At 38.8% G+C, this 15,468-nt stretch overlaps 1 protein-coding gene across 2 annotated transcripts in view; it reads right to left on the reverse strand.

Moving 5' to 3' along the window:
• Positions 1-3,685: 3,685 nt before the first annotated feature.
• BLTP3B (bridge-like lipid transfer protein family member 3B) overlaps positions 3,686-15,468 on the reverse strand; it is a 65,983-nt gene continuing 54,200 nt past the window's right edge. For both annotated transcript variants that reach the window (XM_076335345.1, XM_076335338.1), the window contains 4 exons: positions 12,711-12,967; positions 10,030-10,138; positions 6,468-6,637; positions 3,686-5,735 (listed from right to left, as the gene is read on the reverse strand). In XM_076335345.1, coding sequence (XP_076191460.1) covers positions 5,610-5,735; positions 6,468-6,637; positions 10,030-10,138; positions 12,711-12,967 — 662 coding nt within the window. In that variant the 3' untranslated portion in view covers positions 3,686-5,609. The remainder of the gene's footprint in view (positions 5,736-6,467; positions 6,638-10,029; positions 10,139-12,710; positions 12,968-15,468) is intronic.

Here is a 15,468-nt window from a genome sequence, read left to right on the forward strand (position 1 = left end):
GGAATGAAAAGACATCTGCTTTCTACGCTATTTTCTCTAACTATTTTGACAAAAATAAAGTGACCCCATTCCTACAGTAAATTTTATATAGATTGCTTTTCTCTCTGCTTAGTCATTCTGCCTGTAAGTTTTTGAATAACCAAACAGGATATAAAAAGAAATGACTCCAGATCACTTACCACACACTATAGTGTTAATATAAACTATCTTGTTAGATTACCATCTGGTGAAGGTGGGTAAGGTAAGCATTTGTAAAGGATTACATTTCATTATTCCCAAAGAAATATAGGAAACCTCTATATATGCTCCTTTTATTAAAAATGAGTAGAATAAAAATCAGATTTTTTTTCTAATTAGCAAGAAAATTGAACAAATAAATTGATGATATCAAGGTGGAGTTGTTCATCTATGCAATGATAGGAAAACCAGAAAAATTTCCTAAACTTTTTATTTTAACAGATAATGATGAAGCACAGCAAATACGATAAACATTTTACTACAAAAGGGACAATATGTACAAAAATACATTTTTAGAATTTCTTTAAACTTAAAAGGGGGAAGAAAGTCTTTCTTCTAACAATGTTCAGGCAGTTCATATGATTTATTTAAAGAGGAAAAAATTAATATGCCATAAAGAAGGCAGTAGAAACAAAGATAAGCTATCTATCTAAATTAAGTGAAAAAAGCCTGATTTAAAATCTTGTTATGAAATTAATCATCAAAATTTTATAAAAAACTCCAAATTGTATCCTGACATTTTCTAGTTTAATGAGACTGTTTACGAGCCAAGAAACAAGACATACTGGTGCCCACGAGGAAATGAAGCCACAAGTGACTTCTTGGACTGCCATCTAGCGGTGCCTAGGTGAGGAGAGTTCTGCTCACCGTGTTTTATTCGTGTTTAAAAGGAGAATGACTGAAAAATACCTAATTCTGAGAACTGGTTAAGCACCGTTTTTCTTATTAGGAAAACATTAACCATCATAGACTTCAATATGATAATTCTCATTGCAAAAGTATCTTCCAGTGCTCAAAAACCTCAAGTTACTAGAACAATATAGTTACACTGTGATAAAAGTATTTATGACAGTTGCACCTTCCACGGCAATGGTGTATTGAGGTTTGCAGACAATGTGAAGACACACAGATTTGTTCCACAGAGAAGTTATTTAGAGACGACTTCTTTATTCAGCACTTACTGGCTCAGGCTACCACTTCTGAAGAACTCATTTGTTCATGTGCCTCTGTCAAATGTTTAAAATACTTACCTAACTCAAATCAAATCACGGTGGTTTCAAACATACTCTAACCTAGAAGAACTGCATTAACCAGTTCATGCATTACGCTCCACACACTACCAGCTGACTCTCACAGAAGATGCAGCGTTAGTCCTTATCTCATACATCTTATAAAGCAATCAGCATTTTCAATGGTTTCTTACCTAGTTGTGTTGCATCTTATTTTTACTTCCAAAATTATGCTCTCAGAAATTCTTAGACAACGTAAGATTTAATACTGAGATTACATGGGGAAAGCTTTAGGAAATAGAAATGTGAAGTTTTTAAGTTTTTATATAAGAATGCTAAAAAATACATAGAACTGTAACTACGCGGCTTCTGTTTACTGTTAAGATTTATGCTTTTTCTCAATTTGATTGAGAAACAGAGCTTTGTTCCTCCAGCACAAAACCACTATTCCTAGCGTTTCACTATACATTTTTTGCATCCCTTAATACTGATTAACATGAACTTTGTGCTGCTCATGCTTTCAGATTCCACGTCATTAATAAGGAATACAAGATCAGGAGGTACACTACCACGAAACTAATTAAGAGTGCAGCTTAGCGCAGATTGCCTGCACCATTCAAAGCCACGCGTTTGCCTCAACACATTATAGAGATGTGCTTCAGCACTACAAAGCCTGCTACTAGGTTCACAGTGACCGGTATCTTCACTGAGGCAGAGGAAATGGGCTGCTATTCAAAAGCTAGTCAGCAAAAGTGGCACAGGTTGGAAGGAAAAAAAAAAAAAAAAAAAAGATAAGGTTGTGTAGCAGGCCTGTCAAAAAACTCGTTTCTCGACGGGGAGGGATGAATTAGTGTATTTCACAGCAAGTACCCACAACTCCATTGCTACTTAACATATTAGCAAGGTCATTTTCTGTTCCTACAATAGATAAAAAGACATTAATTTATATCAACAGCTGAATCGGAATCTGAAGTACTCTCTAATATTTGCAGATAGCAACAGCGAGCTGAAAATCTACTTCATTTTGTGATGAATGTTTTAAGAACGAGATCAATACGAGCACATTTTTTATATAGAAACCATTTTCTCCATCATTACTTACCTGAAATCTGGTCACTGCAAGGAGTTTGCTTCTGCAATACATTCGCATATTTTGTACTCTTGGAATTGTAGATGCTTGATAAAGTTTTTACCTTTATTATCACGTTCCCCTTACATTTATTATGAATTTATTATGAATAAAGGTAACCATTATCATGTCAGGCTTACGAAGTGTTCTGTAGCTAGCAATTATCCTTTAGAGATCAATTATGATCCCGGTTGAAGACTCCAAGTCAATTCCTAGGGGAGACAGTGTACAAACAGATGTGGCTAATGGGACCAGGAAATACAGGACTTAGGCAGGGGAGGGGGGAAGAAAAAAAAAACCAAACAGTCCCCTCCCAGCCAGTACCATGGTCCCCTGTGCCAACAGCCATGGTGGGTTTAATCCAGGGACCGGAATAGCTACTGTCATGAAGCCGGAGCAGGGGCACCAGGGAACAGGCATGATCTCTACGAAGCTGCCTCTCCAATAGGCCTTTTGTAAGTAATTCTGTAAGGCCACGTAATTTTGATTTCAAATGGGTGCTTACCAACAATGTTAGAGTTGCTGTGAGAACTGGAACAGAGCATGCCAGCATGATTCAGTGACCTAGCCTGGGAAAGGGCACAGCCTCTTCAAGGTGAGCTAGCTTGACAGCTTTATTAGACATTAAAACAGTATTTCTAAACAAGCGGAATGAGTGTTAAGCTAATCTGTAGACCAGTTTAAATTTCCACAGAAAATGTAAAATAAAACTTGGTTAACAGTTTGCCTGCAAGACTTCTGGAGTCAGTTTTCTGTACACATGGAAGTTCTCCACATTCTGTTCCGTTTAGTTCTTTGCAGAATAAAAGCGGTGATTCATTCAAGAGGCTCTACTGATGGTACACATTTCATATCTAGGATTCAAGGAGGTTATGAACACTAGCAGAGCCCTGAGAATGAATTAAGCCTTTTTATTTAATCTGAGGCCTTTAATCGCTATTTTTAGTATAACCTATTAAGGCTTAGTTTAACCTGGTACTTTCAAACCTTAATAAAATAACTTTCCCTCGGCATTTTTTCAATAGCAAAACTCATTTCAGAGTGACACAGTACTATCGCTCTCGGTAATGCCAAGTTCACAACCAAGCACACCCATCTCTTCTGAACTGTCCACAGATGATGCTCATTACTGCAAAACTGCCATGAAGTAGAAGTGTATTCAGATACCACGAAGTGCAAGAAAGTGATACCCTGAATTTCAACATCTGCACTGAGAAGAGCTGGTTTGGGTGGTTGTTTTGGGTTTGGTTTGTGTTTGTTTTTTATCAAAAGAAGCAGGTGCTAGCTTGTGCAGTAATAAGGACAGGCATTTGATATTGCTGTTTATTTCTTTTTAAAAATTAGACAATTCTCAATGTATTATTCCAGCAACATGCTACTAAGCACTCTATACATTCCTTTCTTCAGAATAATTCTAACTAGATCTTGGCAGGGATAAACCAAGTAAGAATTACTGACTTTAACAGTACCAATCAGAATTAAACCAGCTGAGAACTCCTCCCGTGAATCTGACATCATATTTGTGTGAAATTGGACTACTCATATTTAATACTGTGTTGTCTTAAATACCTTTTGAAATATAAATACTTAGTTTCTTTATTAGAAACAGTTGTGTGTGTATTTTTTCATCTTATTCAGAATAATAAGATAAAAACTTCCATGGGCATTAAAGGGAGTTTCAACTAGGGTTTCATAAGGCAGGCTTTAAAATAGTGCCTGAACCAGTTCTTCCACAGAGTTCTTGATGAAAATCTACATACTTTCAGTAACTATTTTCAGCAGTGTGAATTATGTGTCCTCTAAAAAGTTTTAATAGAAACCATTTTAATTAAAACTAGTTTGACAGCCTGAATATGCAAAGTCAAACCACAGGATACTAGATACTTTCTGAGATTTGTCCGCATATCTACAAACAAAACTTCTCTCAAACATCCCATGGAACAGAAACAATTGTGGTAGCAATTAAAAAGATTTTCAGTTGTCAGATTCAAGGTCACTAGTTAAATTACTCAGTCACTTTTACTTCTACCAAAAACAATCTCTTACAGGCATGTATGGTTTTGTATGTTGTTTTCCAAATTGTTTAGAAGCACACTCTTATATTCTCTATTTTACAGCGTTGTGCTTATTTGTTCATCTGTACCAGTTTTTAGCTGAAAATTATTGTTCAAATTTGTACAAATCACCCATGATTTAAACTGTATAATTACATTTCATGTAATCTCACAATTTCATTGGGTAATTAAGTGATTCTCTACGCTTTTTTATCAAAAAAAAGCAATATACAATTAATGAATCCCTGTAGGATTTCCCCCCCACCCCACAAGCATTGACATTACATATTTAAATACATCGGACCAAATCCTTGGGCATGTCTGACGAGTTGTGCAGAAATCAGACATGCACGCAAAACGGCTCAAAGCTCACCTTTCACAAAGGGCTGGATCCTATTGCAGGGCTATATCCTCGTCACAGAGGGAGGGGGGAAAAAAGTGTGAATGCCTAAATTACACCAGCTGTACAGGTACAGTGGGCCTTCATGCAGAAGGAAAGCCCAATAGTATGCCCTCTTACTTAAATTCTCCAGCATTTCCTGTGGTATTTTGGGAGTGCATATGGAAAGGGTATATGGAACTCTATAGCACCAGAGGATTATTCTTAAAATCCTCTCTGGGCAAATTACACTGAATTTAGGGCCAGTTTAGGGCTGTACTTCAATTTTCAGTAGCTCTACCATTCTAGAGGGTCTAGCCCGTATCATCATAGTGCAAATGTAACCTCCTGTATAGACACCTTCTGGTAATAATAAACCACATGACCTTAGCAAACAGAGGTACAGTTTGTTAATGAGGCATGGTACATTTTAGTCAGTTATGCACCTAGGCACCTTCTTTCATTGCTGAGCCATCCACTTTTCTGAAAACATTTTAAAAATAACATCTCCTTTCATAATATTAAAAGTAGATGATTTTTTTCTTCAGTAAATTAATAAAGTACAGTATAAACTGATTTTTCCAAAGTCATGTCAGTTTAAAATGGGTTGAAAAAAGTTACAATGTTTAATGATAATTTCAGAATAGTAACTAGTTCACAAACATTTTGTTCATAATGAGAAAACTTTGCCTGTGACAAAAAAAGATAACCATGTCTTCCAGCAATTTACAAACAGTATTTTAGATGCCACCATCACCTGAAGTTCTGCTGATGATGCCTTGCACCAACAGAACACTGTCCTACTGATGATCAACATTCATCTTCTTTATACGATGAAGCAGGGCATCTTTTTCCATTTGGACCTCAGCAAGAGCCATTTTGGCTTTGGCTAGTTCCTGTTTGAGACATTCATTTTCTTCAATAAGCTGAAATGATCGGGTTAAAAAAGAATGTTATTAGTATTCTTGCACACTGACAACTTTTTCCATTACGGTAACTTTTAAAATACCATATGCTCACATTCATTGCTGAGCGCAGGTTTGTTGGGGCTGAGTCAGCTGCGACTGATTCCCAGTTCACGAGCGTAGAACATGGAGAGAGTTGATGCAATTAGCTCAAAAGGCAAGATACCCAACGTTTTAGCTACGCCATTTCCACTCTGGAGTGGAGTGGAAATGACACCATGTTCTGAGCTCTAGGAATGGATTCTTACCCAGTGGGAAAAACAGCCAAATTGATGTGTGGGTTCTGTCATCATCAATTCAAAATCCAGGTACGATTGATAGATTAGTAAGGGTCTGACTTAACAGTCTAGTCCTTTGCCTTTGGCAGTTGTGTTGTACAGGGATGAGGGAGACGAGGAGAAGGAGAGACTTGCTCCCTCATAAAATTCCCTCTGATGTAAAGGAGAATTAGTCTGCAGTGTATTATTACCCTATGTAGAAAGTAGTATTAAATTTATTTTGCATGCCTAAGTACTGAACCATACTATAATATCCATAATTCATATTTTCCATCTCAAACGGATTTCTAAACAGAAGTAACCCCCAAGCCCACCCCCAGATAATCTAACAATTATGATGATTAATGATTGTAACATAACGGGGGGGGGGGGGGGGTGTCAAAGGGAAAAAAAAGTCAAAAGGAATTCTTAATACCTCATTTTTAAGGAAGTCAGCTGAATCCCTGCTTGATTTAGAAGGTCTGGGAACTTCACAAGTAGTCTGCGTGGCTTGGTCCTGTGTTTTATGTCCAACAGGTCCAGTTGCTTGCTGCAATGCACTACTTGAATTCTTCATCTTTGACACATCATTTACTCTTTGATTGTCTATATCACAGAAAGATACTTAAGAGTACTGCTTAGGGTTCTTTGTCGTCTTTTTTTTTTTTTAAAGTTTGATTCTCATCAGCACAAAATTAAAACCAACTAAACAAATACACTTGTAATATTAAATACATTTATATTTACCTCCCAAAATCAAATTTAAAAATAAAAAAATTAAAAGTCCTCCCTTTTGGAGAAGGAGAGAAAGGAAACGAGGCATGAGAAGCAGCAGGATGTAGCTTCCAGCTTGAAGAAAATTATCACGTTTTTACACTGACCAGTATCATCACCACAGAATATGCATTCTGAATAATGAGAAGTTTGAGAACTATTAATATTGCTATTAATATACTGTCTCCAGGTCCAAATCAGATCTGAAGACTTCATTTACATTTGAAGACACAATGAGATAAACCTGCAGGATCAAGTTTTTAAATTAGAAAATAACTTAAATGACTTGGCATTCAAGAAACTTTCTAGCATTTGTAACTGAAGTGCACTGTAACATCTATTAAAATATACTGCTGTACACCAAGGGGAAAAAAAAAAGTGAGGGTCATGGTTATAGAACCATAGAATAGTTTGGGTTGGAAGGGACCTCTGAAGGTCATCTAGTCCAACACCCCTGCCGTGGGCAGGGACATCTTGAACTAGATCAGGTTGCTCAGAGCCCCGTCCAACCTGACCTGGAATGCTTCCAGGGAGGGGGCATCCACCACGTCTCTGGGCAACCTGTGCCAGTGTTTCACCACTCTCAGTGTAAAAAAAGTCTTCCTTATATCTAGTCTGTATCTACCCCCCCTTTAGGTTAAAGCCATTTCCCCTTGTCCTGTCACAACAGGCCCTGCTAAAAAGTTTGCCGCCATCTTTTCTATAAGCCCCCTTTAAGTACTGGTAGGCTGCAATAAGGTCTCCCCGAAGCCACCTCTTCTCTAGGCTGAACAACCCCAACTCTCTCAGCCTTTCTTCATAGCAGAGGTGTTCCATCCCCCTGATCATTTTCATGGCACTCTTCTGGACCCGCTCCAACAGGTCCGTGTCTTTCTTATGCTGAGGGCTCCAGAGCTGGATGCAGTACTCCAGGTGGGGTCTCACCAGAGCAGAGTAGAGGGGCAGAATCACCTCCCTCGCCCTGCTGGCCACGCTTCTTTTGATGCAGCCCAGGATACGATTGGCCTTCTGGGCTGCGAGTGCACATTGCTGGCTCATGTCCAGCTTTTCATCCACCAGTACCCCCAAGTCCAGGGGGTTGTTAGTAGTCTAAAAAAATACTCTTGGTTCTTTTTTTTTTTTTTCTTTTTTAAACATTTCCTTCTAAACAAGACTTTTCTGTTCATTACCCCCTCCTCCCACCACACACACACACACACATGAGGACTCAAAAAGGTAGCACTGCAGATAAATAAATCACTGCAGTGCAGGTAGCATTTGACCTATGCCTTTGAAGTCACTGCACCTGAACAGTCCATGACACGAATAGGGACCAAAGCACTTCAGCAAAAAGGGGAAAAATATGAGCTGAAAGAAACCTTAAAACTATGTATTTTCTCACTAAATTACTGTTTCTTCCAATGTTTGGTATAAAAAGATGACCAAAATGCATTGAACATCTTTAAACACTCGAACAATGTATTAGATAATGTGGAGAAATTAAGATACAAGCGAATCATGCCACAAGCATACCTCTGAGAAGTCTGGTCCATCTTTGCTATACCTTCCCATCAGGTAGGTGAAGGGGGCATTAAGATCACCCTGCAGCCTCCTCTTCCTCAAGTCATACAATACATTGCATATTGTTGGATTAATATATTCAGGACCTGGATGAAAGGGTGGGTGCACCCTCTGCAATTTTGTGAACAATACCAAATTGAAGGGTAAGTGACTGACACACTGGGGGCAAGGCTGTTTTTCAGAGGAACCTGGACAGGCTGGAGAAATGGGCTGACTGGAGCCTCGTGAAGTGCAGCTGAGGCCAGTGTGAAGTCCTGCAGCTGGGAGCGAATAACCTCTTGCTCCACTACAGGTTGGGGACCAACTGGACAGAAAGCAACATTGCAGGAAATGACCTGTAGGCCTTGGTCAACAAGATTTGTCATGAGCCAGCAGTGAGCTCTGAGAGCAAAGACCAGGCACATACAGGCTGACTAGCAAGAGTATAGCTAGCAAGATGAGGGAAGTTATTATTCCCCTATACTCGGCACCAGTGAGACCACATCTGGAATACTGGATCCAGTTTTGGATTCCCTAGTGTGGGAAAGCTACTGACAGCAGAGGATCACCAAGATAATCGTGGCCAGGAGCACATGATGTACAAATGAGGGTCTCAGAGAGAGGTACTTGTCAAATCTGAAGATGAGGCGGCTATGGGGTGATCTTAATGCCGACTTTGCCTACCTAGTGGAAGGGTATAGAGAAGATGGACCAGACTTCCCTGAGAAGCTTGGCAAGTGCTCAAGCACCTCTGTCTTGAGGTGGCAGGACAGGAGACAATAGACAGAAGCTGCAACAAAGGAAATTCCAATTAGACATTACAAAAAAAATTAACCGTAAGGGTGGTCAAACACTGGGACAGGTTATTTAGGGCAGGTTGTGGTATCGCCTTTTTGATGCTCAAAACTTGACTGGACAGGGCATTGAGCAACTTGAACTAATCTGCCCCTGCTTTGAGCAAGGAGTAGGACCAGATGACCTCGAGAGGCTTCTTCCAACCTAGATTATGATTCTTTGACATATCTGAAAGACAACAGTAAAGTTCCAGCTCTAAATGTATTGCCTTGTTATGAGTACTTAGTATTTGCCCATACATGTAGGAAAAAAAATTTTAAGTGTATACTTGTTTGGTAAAAAGTACAAAGTTAAATCGCTGTTCGCAATACAAGTCTCAGTGCAATCCCAGTCATAAGCTGCCAGGACACCACCATAATATACAGAATTGAAAACTGCTACTTGTACTTCTCAAATAGTCTTTTGTTTACAATATTCTCTATTACTTCCCGTAACACAAAAAACACAAAGACAACAGGGAACCATCTTAGTACTCTGTAAAGAAAGGCAATTTTTTTTGTTTGGTTTGCAGTCAGTCGAAGGAACCTTAGACTTATCATGACGAAGTGATACGCACGGATGAAGAATATCCTGATGAAGTTATATGCATATTTTTATTTCTCTCAGATTGATTCAGCTGTGGGTTGTTATCACAGCCAATACATTATTCAAAAAAGTAATTTTCCTCTATGTGACTACACTTAGAATTAAGGTATATGGCAACACAACTTACACAAATTATCATCGGTTATCTTTTCATTATTAGCCACATGTCTGCACAGAGGAAAAAAACAGTATTAATAATAATTAGATTATAATACTGAGATATCAAGGTGCAGGAACATACAAACCTCTAATGAGAAAAGAGCCATCATCATTTCTTTCTATCCAGAGTATGTCAATATGTAGTTTTATGGGTACCAGCTCAGATGCCTTGAGATTTTCACGTGGACTGTCATCCTAAAAAATATAAATATTCAAAAATGAGTTTACCAGGAAATCAAAATAGCTAATTAAGATGTTCAATTAAACATAAGTGGATTTGATGAAACTTGAAAGAGAACATTTCAGAGTAGAATTTTCTAATGGAATATCCACTCAACTTTTGCTCCATTTTTTTTCCCTGGGGATCATATTAAAGGCCCAAATTTATCTCTGGAGTAAGTCTGCTGAACTCAATATATACAGTCTGACTAAAATACTTCAAAGTATTTTTACAGACATCTCAGTAAGATTATATCCCAACTCAAGACATTCTTTAGCTTAGGAGCTCTCAGAGTCAGAGGTAAGAAGCCTGCACTATATAGTATCTGATTTTCCCTTGAACTATTTGAAGATTGAATGGGTACAGCTATCATTCTTGAGCGGATTTTGTCTTTTTAGAATTTAGTTTGTTTGAGCGGATTTTGTCTTTTTAGAATTTAGTTTGGGATGACACCAGCTGCAGTTCCATTATATTACTGTACTCAACAGAAGAGAAACTTCACAAATTACTTCTTTTGGGGTCTCCCCAGGAAGTCTTTATAGTTCATTATCCTGTCAAGCAGAATAATGCAGCCAGTATAATCAGAAACCATACATATTGACATTAAGCACATCACAAGAAAGCTGTTGAGATGTAACTGCCAAAGTTTCTTGAAACAGCACTAAGATTGCAGTAGAAAATGCAAAAAATAAAATAACCTTTCTTAAATTCTTCCCCCCCATGAAATACATTGCATCAAGTCTCATGCAGAAGAAATAGAAGAATATACTGCATCGAACAGGCAATGAAGCATAAATTTGAACCATGCCCTCTCGCTCTTTATTACCCAACAACTCTAGAGAAATGAATCATAGACTCCTAGAATAGTTTGGGTTGGAAGGGACCTCTGAAGGTCATCTAGTCCAACACCCCTGCCGTGGGCAGGGACATCTTGAACTAGATCAGGTTGCTCAGAGCCCCGTCCAACCTGACCTGGAATGCTTCCAGGGAGGGGGCATCCACCACGTCTCTGGGCAACCTGTGCCAGTGTTTCACCACTCTCAGTGTAAAAAAAGTCTTCCTTATATCTAGTCTGTATCTACCCCCCCTTTAGGTTAAAGCCATTTCCCCTTGTCCTGTCACAACAGGCCCTGCTAAAAAGTTTGCCGCCATCTTTTCTATAAGCCCCCTTTAAGTACTGGTAGGCTGCAATAAGGTCTCCCCGAAGCCACCTCTTCTCTAGGCTGAACAACCCCAACTCTCTCAGCCTTTCCTATCTGTATGTCAAATTTGCAGTTTGTCAACCATCATGAGTAACTTCACTGTGACTTGTGTGCGCTGCTGAGTGAGCACTTCAGTGCTTTCGCTGCCAAGTAGACTCTTACTAATGATTTATTAATGTGTATTCCCCACCTCAAACAGCTGCTTTCTCAAGAACATTTTGTTTAAGTCTGCCGTCTTGCCAATAAACCAGCATTCCTTCTTGCATTTGGGCATTCACATTTGTGATACATTGAAATCTGAGGAACAGATCCACAACTCTTACAGAAAGTGCTTGCACTACTCCTGTAGTAGAAATGGCCCTAAACAAGCGCCTAAGGATCCTCAGGGGATGGAAAAGCTGCATCATGGAGGGAGGGAATACTGATGCACTTTAAGTAGAACACCGTAGAGATAACAATTGCCCTTCCAGTCAAGAATGATCTTCGTAGAATCAAGGTCTTAGCCCCAGATGCAGAACTGGAGCTGCTATTCCAGTCCTCACTTTGAACAAAGTTTATATGGGTGATTATTAATTTCTGAAGCAATGTTATAGTTATATGTATGTTTGGGGTTTTGTTGTTTCTCCCCCTCCCCCCCAAAAAAAAGTGTCCTTATCTTTATATTCAATGGTTGTGCAGCACAGAACTCACCGTCTCCTTTAAATGTCTGAAAGAAAATCCCCTAGGAGACTTGAGCAGGAGTGTCCTCTTAACGTTACTATTTTAAGCTACGGTGGTGAGAAAAGCTTGCATTATTTAGTATCTGTTTCTAGGTAGGGCAGAACATGAAATCTGGGTTCTAAGAAATAGCATTCAAGTGGTTTGAACTGGAATTCCCATAACCTTTTTCCTTCTTTTGTACTGAACTTTCATTGCAAGAACTATCCTCTAAGTAGGAGAGAGAATTAACCTCTAAAAATCTGTGTTTTGTAATTAGAAAACCATTACTATGCTAAGCAAAAAAGCCCAACTAGAAAAACCCACATTGTGCCTCTAGGAACTTGGTATACCTTACCTATAAAACTCCCAGACACTGTCACTCTACAAAAGAGACTGGGAGAGGAGGAAAAAAGTATAAAATACTAATTCATATAAATAGCTTGGTCATGCAGAGAATTCCCCTCCAGGCATACCACAGAGCTAACCAAATCTACGGATTTTTAAATTGTTTTAGTGTTATCTAAACACCTTCCAGAGTATGACAGCAGTTTCTTTGAAGTTAACTGTATCCAGATTAGTAGTTTATCATCAAAGAAACAAGAGTAGAATTTCTTTAGAGCAGCTAAATAGCTCATTGTTAACATACTTTCAAATTAATCCTTGCATTAGAAACTTTTATCTTCATAGGCATCACTTCTGCGACAGTTTCATCTTCTAGAAAATGCTGAATGTTTGTGAGGGAAGATGTTAGAAATTCAGCACTGAAGTTCTCTACGTGACACTGAAGAAAACCGTTTTTTACAGCCAGCAGAGAATGTATGACAGCACTAGGCCCACTTTCCCATTTCAGACTAATCTCAGGTGATGAATTAACTGGTCCCGGCACAGATTTACAGTCGGAACCTGTTGCAAAAGGAAAAGAAGTTTGCATTAAAATTTTGCAATGTACAAAAAAGGAATTACGATGCAATTACTTCTACCTTATTGTCCAACTGATTTTCCAAAAGTACTTTAGAAGTATTATCCATGAATTACAGCATTGCAAATACAGAACTTCAGAGCAAATTTCTAAGTATATCACTTCGAAGTACTAAAGAGAAATAATCAGTACATACAATCACAGTACCTCACTGTGACAACAGAAAAGGACAATACAGAAGTATCACCGTGCACAAAAAATTCGTGTTTCCTCAATGTCTTGACGATGGAAAAAAAAAATATTTTGCATACTTTTCCACTAACTCCTTCAATTTTAATTCAGAAAAACATTTAAGTCAGTTCAGTCTCTCAGGAGAGCTTTCCTCTTGGACAGGCAGAATTTCCTGACTCAGGAACTTACTTGCTAACACACAGGAACATAAACAGCAATGCAGTAAGATGGAGAACATGACCACACAGTGCTTCCATTATTTGGGTGACAGATTTGAACCTTAAAAAACCCCTAGCAGTTTCTTGTTAGTTTCAGTATCTTTAACCAGTAAGGACAACTGCAACATTCAACTAAACAGTGAGAAGAGGAGAGAGGGGAGAGAGAGGGGGAAGGGGGGGGGGGCAGGGGGAGAAAGAGAAGGGAAAGAGACAGGGGAGAGAGGGGAGAAAAAGAAAAGAAAATATTTAAGGTAACTAGATATCGGGGTGGGAGATGGCCAGTATCCGTCTGTTGTACAAGAAAGGGTTCACCACAAGAAGCAATTACCCCATAGGATTCTCAAGTCATTTGGTCACTATGATGGCTGACCTACAGAAATTATCTGTATGACAAAAAGCATATTCACAGTAATTCACAGTAATTATATTAAGAAGCAAACACTGAAACTTGAAAGATAGCTGAAATCAAAGTAACTCAAGTAAAATCAACTGAATCATGTCAATTTATATTAGTAGAGCATCTAATTGTTAAACAAATTTGAGAGAATTGAAACACCACCAAAAAAAGCTTCTCGGTTTAAACTCTGGTTCCCTCAGGAAAGTCAGGGAAGTTTACAAGCTTAGAAATTGGAAAAAAGAAATAGATAATGTTAAATTTAAAGATGAAGTAAGACTTCCTTTTTCTATTTTTGTTTCTTTAATACTGTTCTTTCTTGTCTCCCCATATTACTGACATGCAGTTTATTGTAATCGCCCCTTCTTGATTTCTACTTGTGCATATATGAGCAATTACCAGAAAACTGAAGAGAAGGCACATGGGAAATCTACTAGCACCCTTCCAATACCTACGATGAGGTTATAAAGAGAGCCAGGCTCTTCACAGTGGTGCTCATCAGAAGGTTGAGAGACAACAGCTCAAATTGCAGTAAGAGAGGTTCAAACAATGTAAGGAATGAGGAAAATTAAGCAGTGGCGCAGGCTTCCTAGAGAGCGTGTGCAGTCTCTACCCTTGGAGGTCCTTTCCAAGACCTGATGGGATAAAGCCCTGAGCAACCTGGCCTGATCTCAGAGCTGACCCTGATTTGAGAACAGGATTGGACTAGAGACATCTTGACATCCCCCCCACTCCTCTACCCTCAATTGTCCTGTGATCCTATGAAGTGCAGGTTTCCTCTGCGGTGGCTTCTTTGCTGTGTTCTATCTAATGTTAAGTAATAATGCATACTGTAATGAATGCAGCATACTTTACCCCTCCATTTCAGAGACAACCTACTCTGAATAATCTGACATGTACTGAAAAAAAACCCACCACAGTACGCTGGTGGGCTGCAAGTTACATTGCTTCTCTTCAGTAAAACTTATCCTGGATGCCTTTATATAAAGGAAAACCATACTTCACAGAATTAGTGTTCCTTCTGAAATTAGGCATCTGGCTTACAAGGCACTTCGTTAAAAGTCCAAGGCGTCACTGCTGATCACATTACATTTGCACAACACAAGCTTTTTGATATATCAAGTCTCTATAGATATACTCAGGCATCCTGTTAAAGAAAATACATTTCCAGCATGTGAACGTATTTTTAAAAGGTATCATTAGGATATTGTTAATTGCTACTGCAATGCTGTAACAACCGTTCACAGCATTAGTATTTAAGGATTCAGGTTCTTGATACACTAAACCAGATGAAGCACAGCTCAAAACTGTAGAAACCAGATGACAATTCACTAAGTCACACTGACTATGCTGGGTCAGATTCATTCAGAAACTTAGGAGGTTAGCTTTGAGTGAATAAAAGTTATGCACATTAGGCAACGTGTCCACACTGAAGTTACAGCAGCCTCCCATTAGTATCCCACAGGTCTCTGCAACAATCCCTTTTGCATTCTCCCCAATTCATAGAATCATTGAGGTTGGAAAAGACCTCTAAGATCATCGAGTCCAACCGTCAACCCAACACCACCATGCCCACTAAACCATGTCCCTAAGTGCCGCACCTACACGTCTTTTAAATACTTCCAGGGATGGTGACTCAACC

The sequence above is a fragment of the Aptenodytes patagonicus genome, chromosome 1 (genome assembly GCF_965638725.1).
Source record: "Aptenodytes patagonicus chromosome 1, bAptPat1.pri.cur, whole genome shotgun sequence".
NCBI lineage: Eukaryota > Metazoa > Chordata > Aves > Sphenisciformes > Spheniscidae > Aptenodytes > Aptenodytes patagonicus.